The sequence below is a fragment of the Cryptotermes secundus genome, unplaced genomic scaffold, assembly GCF_002891405.2.
Source record: "Cryptotermes secundus unplaced genomic scaffold, Csec_1.0 scaffold1288, whole genome shotgun sequence".
NCBI classification, from domain to species: domain Eukaryota; kingdom Metazoa; phylum Arthropoda; class Insecta; order Blattodea; family Kalotermitidae; genus Cryptotermes; species Cryptotermes secundus.
The window spans coordinates 197,839-210,193 of NW_019723927.1; the positions used below are offsets into that span (position 1 = coordinate 197,839).

The window sequence follows — 12,355 nt, forward strand, 5'->3', positions numbered from 1 at the left end:
TCATATTTTCTTCTATGCGGAATGAACTATCTTGAGGATAGCGCAAATTGTTGATGTAGACCGATTGTATGTGTGTGCTAGATCAGCCATACTCACACCTCGTTCTTGCTTTTCAATGATTTTACGTTTCATTTCTACGGTTATTTTTATTCTCTTATGGCTGCCTTTTTGCGGCTTTTTCTTTGGGGACATTTTGCAAGGGTTATTAAACTTTGCAAAAAAAGAAATCACAAATAATACATCTGAACACAAGTTTGGAAAAATGTGTGATCACAAGCAACACTAAGACGCTAGCGGAACGAGTGCTAAACACAGACTGATGTAGCAAGAGCACAATGTAGGACTTCCCCTCTCGTCACTCGTTATGGGAGGTGCTCGTTAAGCGAGGTTCCACTGTACTATCTGAAAAATAATACAGCATTTGTATGACATCATTAAAAAACTTTATTACAATATTGTTTCTTGTCCAAGAAGTAAGGAAATTCACATATAAAAGTGCTGTAGTTTTCATGACTGTAAAGCAAATAGCTATGATGAAATTGTTTCAACTGCAAAGCAAGTCTTAAGAGCAAGTATCTGCTTTCAAAATTGCAAGGCACCCGGCTATTACTATTAATGAACTCAAATTAAGGTACACCACATCCCTCTAGCTCCATTAAATAGTTGTATAAATTATCTTTGCCAAGTGGTGCATTATTGCTGGTGGTATTTATAGCGCATCTTCAAATGGAAATACATACGAAAGCAACACAACAGTACCATAAATGTACTTGCTCTCAGAATCATACTTGCAAGATAATCTGAACTCAATTATATGTATACACTGGTATCTTAGCAATAATAATATTAATGTATGGAATCAATGTATGTTACAATGTATATAGCCTTGTGAAAATTTGCTTCATATAAATTTAGTGACTACATTTCATATTCTTTTTAAGTGGTGTCTTTCAAGTCTCATCTGGTCCCACTGGCTTTGTTCATTTAGTCACAACATTCTAATCAATATGTACCGCAATATTTGTTGTAATACACATCTAACAAATTAAAACATAAAATAGCACCTCATAAAGCACTTCAAACTAGATAACATTTAAAAACAAGAGATCAGAAGAAAATGCATAAGCCTTTGCCAGTCTCTGTAGTAAGCCTACTTCATTCTGTTCCTTTGAGATTTTAAGTATGCATTCCCTGCAAGTGCTAGATTAATGAGGATATAGTGTATAGTGTTTATATACAGTATCCACACAAATCTAGCACTCGCAGGAAATATGCACTTAAAATCTCAAAGACACCGAATAAAATAAATTATTCCAAGTGAAACAGTCTTTAAAGACACCATTTAAAAAATCTGGAACTGTAGACCTTAGAGAAGTGTCTAATTCCATTTGTTGCACTTGTACAATCATTCGTTGTTCTCAGCAGCCAGAGACGTCACAGTAACTTCAGTCTTTGTTGTTTTGGTTGAAGCTGTAGTTGAGGCACGAGTTCCACTGTTTGGCATGGAAGAGGTAGTCTTCTTTGGCCCTACTTTACCTGTGGATGTAATGACAGTCGTCTTTGTTACGCCTGCCATGACCCTCCGAGCAGCAGGTGCTGCTGTACTGTGAGCAGCCGCCGTCACAGTCCTGTTTGAGACAGTACGAGTTGTTGATATTTGCTTCTGTCTATTTGTGGCAAGCTTTGCATCAGAGGCTGGGCCTACTTTACTGCCAGTTGTTCCAATTGCCACTGTTCCTGCTGATCGAGATTTGCTGGCCCCTATATTCACAGTTCCAGATTTTAGTTGGGGGGACACAGTTGACACAGGGTTAGTCCTACTTGTGACTGTACCCATCTGTCTTGCTGCTCCAGTCTTAGTAGTGGCTGGGGCTGTTGCAGGCCGGCTTTGTGGCCTGGCTGCTGTAGAAGCAGAAGTTTTCTTTAGTACAGCAGGCTTAGCTACATCGCCATTACTTACAGCTGCAGACTTAGCAGCAGTGGTTCCAGCTTGTATACGTGGGCTAACACCTGTTGATTTTATAGCAGAAGATAGGGGTTTTATGGGGGATGTGGCACCTGGCTTAGGTTTATTTGCAATTACTGGTGACTTTGTGTCTTTGCTTGCAGGAGAAGGACCAGAAGATATAGATTTCTTAGGTGTCGAGGAACGGATAGTTGTCGATGGGGGTTTTGCTGGTGAAGATGGTTTTGATTTCTGCAATATTCTTGCTGTACCGGTAGCTGGTGGTGCAGTTTTATTGCTAACAGGCGCTTTGGCTGATTTTATTTTAACAGCAGCTGTTTCCTTCTTGTCTGCAGTGGTCGGCTTCTTTGAAAGGTTCCTTTCTGGTGCCTTGACTTCCTCAGCTGGTTTCTCCTCATGAGCCACTTCAATTCCAGCTGACACTGCTGTGGCTACAGCAGTACCTACTGCGACTGCAGCAACAACGCTGCCTTCAGTTACTGCATCAACCATTTTTTCTGACACCTTAACTGGCTCGGCATGTGCTGGCGGTGGTTCCACACTTGATAGCTGTGGCATTTCCTCCGAAACATGCTCAGGGGCTGGTGGCGGTATGTGCCTCACCACACATTCCTCTGCTTCAGCTTTTACTGGATGTACTGAATCTTCAACAGGAAATGTCTTCTTGTTTCCATCCTCATTGGCTCTGGCTATGTCGCCGAGCATTGTGTCATAAGCTGGTGATTTCTGAATGTCTTCATTCATCAGAAGTGGATGATCCTCTAATACAGAACTACGACTGACACTGTACACATCATCCTTCAGGTGGTGCTCTGGATCAGTTATTTCTATGGGTGACTGCACTTTTCCAAATGGATCCAATGATCCAGGAGTAAGCAAAATCTCAGAACATACTCTGCGTTCCTCTTCTCTTTCCACGAGATCTTGCATACTAAATATATCAGACGTTGGAGGTTGATTTGGACATGGTTCAAAGTGGCTGGGGGGGTGAGGACTTTCAAGCAGGAAAGCATCTGGTCCTAGCAATACGGAAGGTTTGGACCACATATCCACAAGGGGGGAAACTAGTTCTGGTGCTGAAGTTGATACAGGAGAAGCTGATCCACAAAATGATTCAGGCATGGGGGTACTAAACTGTTCTGGTGAGAAAATTTCTCTTTCTGCATTGGATACAGTATCATCAGCAGGTGATGAAAGAATGTCAGTAGATAAAAGATCTTTCAAGGAAGGCTCTTGTATTTGTGATGTAACAGCCTGTTCTTCAGCAACTGGAGGATTTGGTACAGGGGAAGACATAGGTAAATCTGGGACTTGGGAAAGGATAGCAGATTCTTCCAGCTCCTGCAGTTGCTTACCTTCTTCCGGCAGTGGAGAGACAGAGTCATCCTGAGATGATACATCTTCACTCTCAAGCTTAACTCTCTCTAGTTTCAATTCCACCTCTGGAACCAATTCTTTCTGCACCTCAAAACAACTGGATACTACATTCTCCAGCGCCATACTTCCTTCTTCATGCAGTGCAGTTTCTTGCACTTCAGATGTGTTCATACAAACTTTATTCTCATTAATTCTGTACAATTCATTATCATCACAGGAACTACTGGTATCAAACTTTGCCGTATATGGCATAAACTCAGTTTCTTGGAAATCTAGATCAGTGAATGATTTATCCAATGCTGGTAATGATGATGTACACTCAGTCACTGTCTTCTGGAGCACTGATCCAATGGTCAAGGAGCCTCTGGAATCATCACCAAACTCTGCTTTTGTGGAAGTCACCTCAGATTCATCCAATGTCAATTCTTGCACATCAATGTTCTGGTGTTCTGACAATATTTCATTTTTTTCCTCCTGCAAAATGTTTTCCTTATCTTCCAGGTTGTGAGAAGAGGAGACAAATGGATTTACACTGTCTCCTTCCTCAGTGGTGATAAGGTCTGGTAGCTTGGAAAACATCTTGTTCTCTGGTGACACTGGTGCTTCACTGGCAAGATCCAGCTCACTTGGACGGTGGCTCGCCTCGTGTTCAAATTCTGACTGGCTGGGGACAGAGATGTCTTCCATTTTGATGCCTTTACTGGGAGACTGGGCCAACAAAACTTCCTCCATACATTGCATCATCTGTGTTGGTGATGGCACAAATTCTGCTGCATCAGGATTCAACTGAGACTCCATATTTAACTCGTCCTCTGACTGTGGTTCTATGGGCTTCTGGTGAATCTAAGAACAAAAATTCACAAGTCATACTGAGTTCTATGCCTAGAAGGGATGATAATACTGAAACAAAGGTAAAACTGTCACTGTGCTTAATGAGGCCCACACACTATGAGGTCTATGGTGGAAGGAAAGCAGTGCTCCATTCTTTCTTATGTTTCAGCAGTAGCAGGGAGTGATTAGCTTCATGCTCAAGTCCCAGTATGTATTACTATTAGAAGACTTGGTAGGTCCCGCAGCTGGTCTGGATGTTACTGAAATAGATCTTAACAAATATGGAAGCTATATACATCATGACGTCCATCTGACTTTCAGATGACCAGTTTGAATTAACTACTGTCTTTTCAATGGCTACCTGTTCCATGGCAACTGTTGGTTCTACTGTCATGTTTCACATTTCTTGATTGGTATGTGCAACTGAAATACTGAAAGAGCAAATAATGTCCTGGTGAAGATTAACGAAAAATGTGGCTTTATTTTTTATAATTCAATATTGAAGTCTACTTAAGTCGGTGGGGGCGCTATAAAGTACAGATGCTGCTTTCTGTTTGAGTGCACACAACCACACACAAAACACTGGCAGCTTCTATGTTACATGAAAATAGCACAATGCTTTTACATTTCTCCTGAATGGATTACAGTATAAAAAACAAAAGCATTTTCTGTGGAAAATATATACCACAAGAGCTACAATAGAATACAGCCCTTCATTAATCTGATTCAACTGTGCATTTCAGAGCTTATTTAACAACAGTGTACAGCCTAAGAGGAAAAGGGGTTGTGAGAAGAATTTATGATACCAGCCTTTCTTGAGATCTGTCATTTTAAATGTTCTGACTAGTAAGAACTGAATTAATAAATACATAACTTAGTGATCCATTCCTGTGCACAACTTCCATTATGCAATTTTTTTTTCTTGTCTGGCATCCTGTTGTGTATACATCAATTGGTATATTGAAATAGATGTCCAAATCAATCAATTATTGAACTGTAACTTCCTAATTAATTGTTGTGTTGACGGTCCCAATATAAACATTCATTTCACAATGTAGTTTAAACTATATTAAATGTCAGAATTACTGGGTTTTTGGACTTTGTCCATCATCTGGCATTCTAGAAACCAGAAAAAAATAAAGTTTTGAAAACTGGACCTTTTTCTGTCCTAAGGTGGGGGGACCCTTTGAAAGACCTAACCTCAATCACTGAACCTGGGGTGCAATGTCATGGAAAAACTGCTTAAGATTGGAGGGTACATCAAGGAAGGATACCATGTTTTCATTGACAACTATTTCATATCTGCTCCACTTGTCCACCACCTCCATCAGCTTAGCACCTACATCACTGAAACTGTTAGGAGGAATAAGAAAATTTTGCTTCAACAGTTCAAGAACAAATTTGCAGTTGGACAAAAAAAAATTATTGCAGATTTGGTCCCCTTCTTGCATGTTTTCTGCTAGTAGGGGGGGGGGGACCTGTCATTCTCCCCAGCCACAGCACAGTCCAAGAAGAGGAAGTATGGGGAACACATTGTGGCAATCCACAAATAAAACCCAAAATCATCACATCCTACAAGTTTATGGCTCCCTTTGAAAGGGCTAAAATTTCAATGATTGTGAAGTGATCCAACTGAGAAGGTGTCTCCCACCTCACCTGAGGATAGAGACAGATAGTTTCCAAAACACCGTGTTTTCTACTTTTCAGAATGCTGGATGATGGACGACGAAGAAGAAAGAAATAAAAAGAACCAATTCTGAGTGTTATACACCACTGTCAGAAACATTTAGAATCTACATATGAAATACAAGTTACATAAATATCTGGATGAACTTAAATTCAGAAGTCCTTAAAGTACTGTATTTCTTGCATTTCCAAGGCATAAAGTCTGAATTCCATTCACTTTCAAGGCTTTGTTAGTTTGTTTACGTCCTCATCCCATAGACAATATACATTTACTGTGTATTTCAAGCATAAAGATTTCCTGCATATGTTAGTACACAACTTTCATTTTATTTTTGAACAAATGTGTAACATGTTTTCTATTTAAATTTTTCCTTACATGAAGTTCTTCAATTTTCCCACAACTTGATTAATATAAGAATGAAGCTTGGGTAATTTAGAAATTTTGCATTCTGATGTGTGCATGTGTGCGTGTGTTGGGGGGAGCATAAACTGTAGTCAGTTGCTTCAATTAACTGAATACATTCTACACTGACTGAGAACCTCTCGCAACAAACACACGAGCCTGTACTTCCCAAACTAATTGCTGTCAGCAGCATAATTAGACTTCACCTCCAAATTCAGCACTTACAAGCACTTTTCACCTACTACAGAAACCGAATCATGATTACTTAGAACTGGAAAATCATCTTCAGACTCATCTACATCACTTCCTCACTCACCAACCACCCTTGGAAGATTTGTTTGGAGTTCTGATGTGTAAGGATCATGCTACTTCAAGCTCAGGTTTCCAGAATATGCCCTGTAACTAGCTTCATAACTGTGCTTAATTAAGCACAGTAACAACATTACCTTTATCAATAAAAACTTGAAATCAATACTTATTTTCACTCACCAGCAGTCACTGAACAGAGTTCAAAATTAGTTACAACTATTTTAAAACAATGATAGCAATAAATATCGCAACATGAATCAATACAATCTCAAGAATGAAGAGTGCACTAATTTTAACTTTGATTAAACTATGTTTATAATTCTAAATTTCATCAAAAATATCTGTGAACAATACAGTGCACCAACTTGTAACACACAAAAACAGACCTGACAATGGTTGTGTGTTGGCTGAAACATGTAGTACATCGTTAACAAGCACATAACAGTCTGAATGGTTAAATAAAAGCTACAAATTCAGAACAGCACTCAAAGAGTTCCCTAAAAGACAAATAGCAATGCATACTGGCTCTGTGGCTTCCCGAGTCCCTTCTGAAGTGGGCTCAACGCGATAGTAGTTCCACTCGTCCTCAGAATCCTCTCCACTTTCAGCTACATTGTCCGGCTCTGGCGCTGTGGAAACCGCAGGAACTGTGGAAATAAAACATATTAATATACGTATACAGGGTGTCCCAGGAGGAATGTGCCAAACTTCGGGAGGGTGTTCCTTATGTTAAAGAATGCCGATATAACCCAAAACACCTATGTCCAAAGTTGAACGGTTACGGAGATAATGGCCCAAGAAAAGTGTGGTCTTCTGGCAGGTCCAAGCACTGTACCTCGCTGTACCTCTCAGCTGAGAGCCCTTATCTATGTTTGTCCTTGAGTGCGATGATACTCCCTAGCCGTGCTTATGTAGTTGGCTCATACCAGAACGCGCAGTCAGCACGTTACGTCATCGCTCGCCAGTCATGTGTTATGTATACTGCTTGGAAACCTAAGGACAATTATGACATGGCGAGCGAGTATTTTGTACTTCAATTTTATGGCTTTCCGTCACTCACAAGTTAGTTTGATGTTACGTACATTATTAACATTACAGAATCCACATATTCCTGCCAGTTTTAATATCTATTTTGTAATCAACAAGTGTGTAACCCCGGTCAAAGTTTGACACTTCTCGGGCCATTATCTCCGTAACCGTTCAACTTTGGACATAGGTGTTTTGGGTTATATCGGCATACTTTAACATAAGGAACACCCTCCCGAAGTTTGGCACATTCCTCCTGGGACACCCTGTACATAGTTGCAATCTGTATTCCCTACAAAACAGACATAAATACATTGTACGATGAGGCACCGACCAAACAATTTATGTTAATACTATACTTCACGGGCCTCCATACAGTTTATCATATAAAAGTCTACAATATACCACGTCTGTGGGAATATACAAGATTGCAACGACTGACTTGGTGATACAGATTATCACCTGAATAATTTTAACCTTATTTTACTAAATAACTTTTGTTTTATAATAAGTTTATATCTCATTGTAATTTTTATACCATCTGTTTTATAATATGATAACTGTCAAGTATCCAGACTTACTATGTAATTGCAGTTCACTAGTGTGTAAACATGATGATCCTGTATTTGCCTGATGATGGTTATGAGTAGCCAAAACATGTAGCATAGCTAATTTAGCCTTGAACTCTGTATTGTTGTGTTGTGATGGTCTTAACGAAGAGTTGTATACATAAACTCCAGTTGTCCAGAACAATACATTCTACTAAACTCATCAATCAAACCAACTTCACATTCAGTTATGCTAACAGCAACTTGCAAAGTCTGACACTAACTCCTTCGTATAGGAGTAATACAATGGTAAAGCTGTCCTTGTGCATAGGGGAATGGATGTACACTTTTTAACCTCAGCATTATTCCTTTTCTCAAACCTATTACAAGAATGCTATGCAACAGAGCACAGGGTGTGAGGTGGGCCAGTTCCAGTTGGGTCACATGGTACACAACAGAACTAAGAAGTGGTGCCAACTGATCTTAGAAATGGAAAATTCATCAATAAGAGTTTGCAGCTGATCCTGTTTTGGGCAGTCTGAACCTCCGTAGAATACACAATTCTTAAGACTCTCCACAGCACACCAGGTTTTCTGTCCTGGTAGTGCAGTTGACACGAATTTTAAATTCCACACATACACACTGCTTGTGTGTATTACCCTGGATTCCACTGTTACACACCTTAATAGCCATAAAGAACAGTATTTTGGAGTTCAATGGAGTATGATTTAAATTCAAGGTACAACTGTTTGCGGCTAACAAGAAACAACCTTTTCTGTTCACGAATTCTTTTTCGGTCTGTAGTTTTGACTAACATATTCTTTCCGTCTTTCCTGAACACATCTGAAACAACTTATCTTCACAAAATGGCTTCACTGTCTGCATAGTTTCTTCAAAATTCGTTTTTCCCAGACTCTCTGCCGGTTCAGTTACAACACCTTGCTTGTTCTTTAATTCATGAGGTTTGTTTACCATGTATTTAGTTACTCCAAAGTTAATCTGTTGTCTCCTGAACTGTCCAACTTTAGGCACTACTTCCAACAATTTTAGAACCTCCTGTTTTGAAGACGTTGGACATTTTTGTGTCACTTCATTAAAGCAGAAAGATCATCATATCCTTCACAAATCTGTTTACTCCCATTATCCACGACTTCAGACTAATGTTGCACCAGGCAAAGTGAGCACTTTGGCAACTTCTGCAAGTGACACTCTGACTTGTATGTGAAACCTTTCTTTCCCCATAACCTATCTATTTCTGCAACACCATGTAGTTTCACTGGAGGAACCCTATTTTTTTTTATTGCTAGTGGGGTGTCATCAGAAGTAGGCCTAAAACTTCCACTTTCCAAACAAAAACTCTACACAATGTAAAACAAATGAAACAACATTGCTGATGGAGTTCTTTTCTGCCAATTCAGATCTATATTCTTACTAGTGTGTTAGGCCTGGCAGAGATGCCAGAGCTCTGTATACCTGCCACTGTTGCCAAATCTTCAAAAACATGAACATGATACTGGTTTATACTTTGAAATTTTAATTTCATGGTAGTGGAGCAAATGTCCATTCTAAATGCAATACTACAATGTTTCTTTATAATCATTAAGAGGCTTATACACAGGTCGTAACTACCAACCTACTGCTGATACACGTATAAACTTTTCGTCAATAGATTTCTTGAGAATAACTGCTGTGCACCAAATTCCATGTTTCTGCCTTTTCATATAAAGAGGATATTTACGTATTTGTGAAAAAGTGTACTAATGTATGCGAAATCTGATTTATTGACAATAAAATACTGAAACTGTGAAAATGTTTACTGTATTGCCACCAACAAGAAAGTAAAAAATCATGTATATTTACGTTTTTTGTGGACTATATAAACGTATTTAACGGGTCATAAAGTACAATACAAGAACTCTGTTCATAGGTTTCCTTTCTTTCTAAATAAGTTTAAACCATGGGAATGCTGGGGGTCATAAATCACATACAGGAGAACACTTACATAGTGAATTTGTTTTCCACAGATACTACACGAACTATTTTATAACAAAATCTGTATTTAGTTTTTTGAAATCCCAAAGTGGTCAATTTAGGGGGGGGGGGGGGNNNNAAAAAAAAAGGAGAAACTGGCGAAACCACCACTGGTGCTGTTAATTCTCAAAACAACTTTATTCGCATTGTTGCTGTCAATGGTCCTGATGTGATCAAAGGATCATAAAAATATAATTTTCGTTACAAACTGCTTGTTTCTAAAGTCGTGTAGTCCGCTTCATCGCGCCTGCCTTATATGGATCATGCAACTAACTTGCTTCCATCAATTTGCGATTAATTAATCTTAATAACGTTCACGTTTATCATTAAAACAAAAACATATTCAGAAAAGCTCTACTACTTCGCTTGCGGCTGAAAGGGCGTTTTGAAACTAGTACTTGTAATATGTTTCCCACGTCTTTAAAAATGTTTAATATCATTACAATAAGGTAAATATATCTCGTATCTGCTGTAACAAGTCCCTCCCAATCTACTTCATGGCCGTCAAAACTATTTCAACTACATTCCGTAATCCTCCACACAAAATGGGTTTCTTTTTGTCCGTGGTTTCTAAGGTTCTGAGACGTTCATTTCGCTTATGGGAAAATCGTTAAGTGAATATATTTGAAATCAACACAAATCTTTGTGGTTTACGAGTATATCGAATTACTGTTACGATTATATGGTTCAAGTGAACTGGGCATATTACCATTCAAGAAAAAATCTTGGAAAACAATACATGGGGGCATGTGGGCCACCGGGCAACTACGACGTATTAAAAACGTAAAATCCGTTTTGGAAATACGGAGCAGGCTGAACTGGTTCACAATGGGCCCAAAGGCAAGGAAGTTTGTCTCTGCGATTTGGAACTCAAGTACCACAGCAAGATATAATTAAATATACCAAAATAACTATATTTTATGGTTGCTATCTGTCAAACGAGTACAAGGGGGGGGATTTAATCAAACAAGTGTCCAGGTCACTTCTATGCAATATGGCTGTAGTGAACTGTGCTGCATGTTTCAGGGGCTTATCCCAACTCATTCACAAAAAGCAGTAACTATTCTGGCCGTAGAGAACATGTTACAGCCGCTGGCAATCGAATGTTTGCCCCTACAGTCATTTGTAACAAGCGAAAATATGTAAATTTTATGAAATGGTCTACAGGTAGAAATTGTAACATCACGACGCAGAACAGCTGTCGCCCACACAAAGGTACAATTGCAGCTTGCGTCGATTTCGGCCTTCGTTGGAACCGGCTGCTATGGCCATGTGCCAGTAACATTAACTATGGCTCATGAGTACAAATATGAACCCAGTACCGGCTCTAATCACCACACCCTTCTCACGGGAAACTGTACTGAAAACGACGTTAATGTTTTGTGTGTACCCCAACAACTAACGAAATAACGTCTTCTCTATTCATACTGACGAAATACTCGCTATTATAATTATACATTTATCCACTGAAGACAAAATTCATATACATTAGGCTACAAACCAGTATACCTTTTGGTAACTAATTCCGTAACAACTACATTCAACCAATAATTGCACGTTGTCACAGGAGAATACACATACTATTCTCTTACCCCATTGCTAGAAAAATCCTTCGGCTTGCACAATACCAATATGGCTGTTCTATAACGTTCAACACAAGTTAACCCCCCTTCAGCAGACCCCCTCGCTCCTCATAACACACTCCGCTACGGTCAGCAGCCAACTGCCAAGCATGCCCTCTCCAATCAACCGCCCTACTTTCCCACCTCTCCGCTAGATGGTTCTGCGGTGCATTCACTACAATTTCCATGCATTTCAATTAACAGTTATCACACAAACGGTAAACATCCACCTACTGCATTGCATGGATTTTATTTGAATTCAATAACCAACAGGAACCTCATTGCTGGGTACCTGACTAGGCTCTTCTGCGCATGCTGTCACCACGGCCACAAAATTATTCTACACACAAGGGGCGCTCATTGAATACAAACAGAAGTATATCGAAAGTCCTAAAAATAGCTGAATGGATTTGTTCCCCCTGTGTAATATCTCTAGGTCAGTCCGATTGACGAAGAAGTGCCCGGAGCGCGTAACAGGTAAGTTGCGTTACTGAACCAGGGGATTACAAACTTGCCCCCCCCCCCCCAAAACACAAAGCTCTCGCCCCCCACCAAA

The 12,355-nt window shown here is 39.6% G+C and overlaps 1 protein-coding gene across 1 annotated transcript in view; it reads right to left on the minus strand.

Annotated features, from left to right (window-relative positions):
- Window positions 1-420: 420 nt before the first annotated feature.
- The window catches only part of LOC111862200, a 205,865-nt gene continuing 193,930 nt past the window's right edge, over window positions 421-12,355 (minus strand). The window contains exons 9-10 of the mRNA XM_023847399.2: window positions 7,095-7,219; window positions 421-4,186 (exon numbers count right to left, since the gene is read on the minus strand). Coding sequence (XP_023703167.1) covers window positions 1,406-4,186; window positions 7,095-7,219 — 2,906 coding nt within the window. The 3' untranslated portion in view covers window positions 421-1,405. The remainder of the gene's footprint in view (window positions 4,187-7,094; window positions 7,220-12,355) is intronic.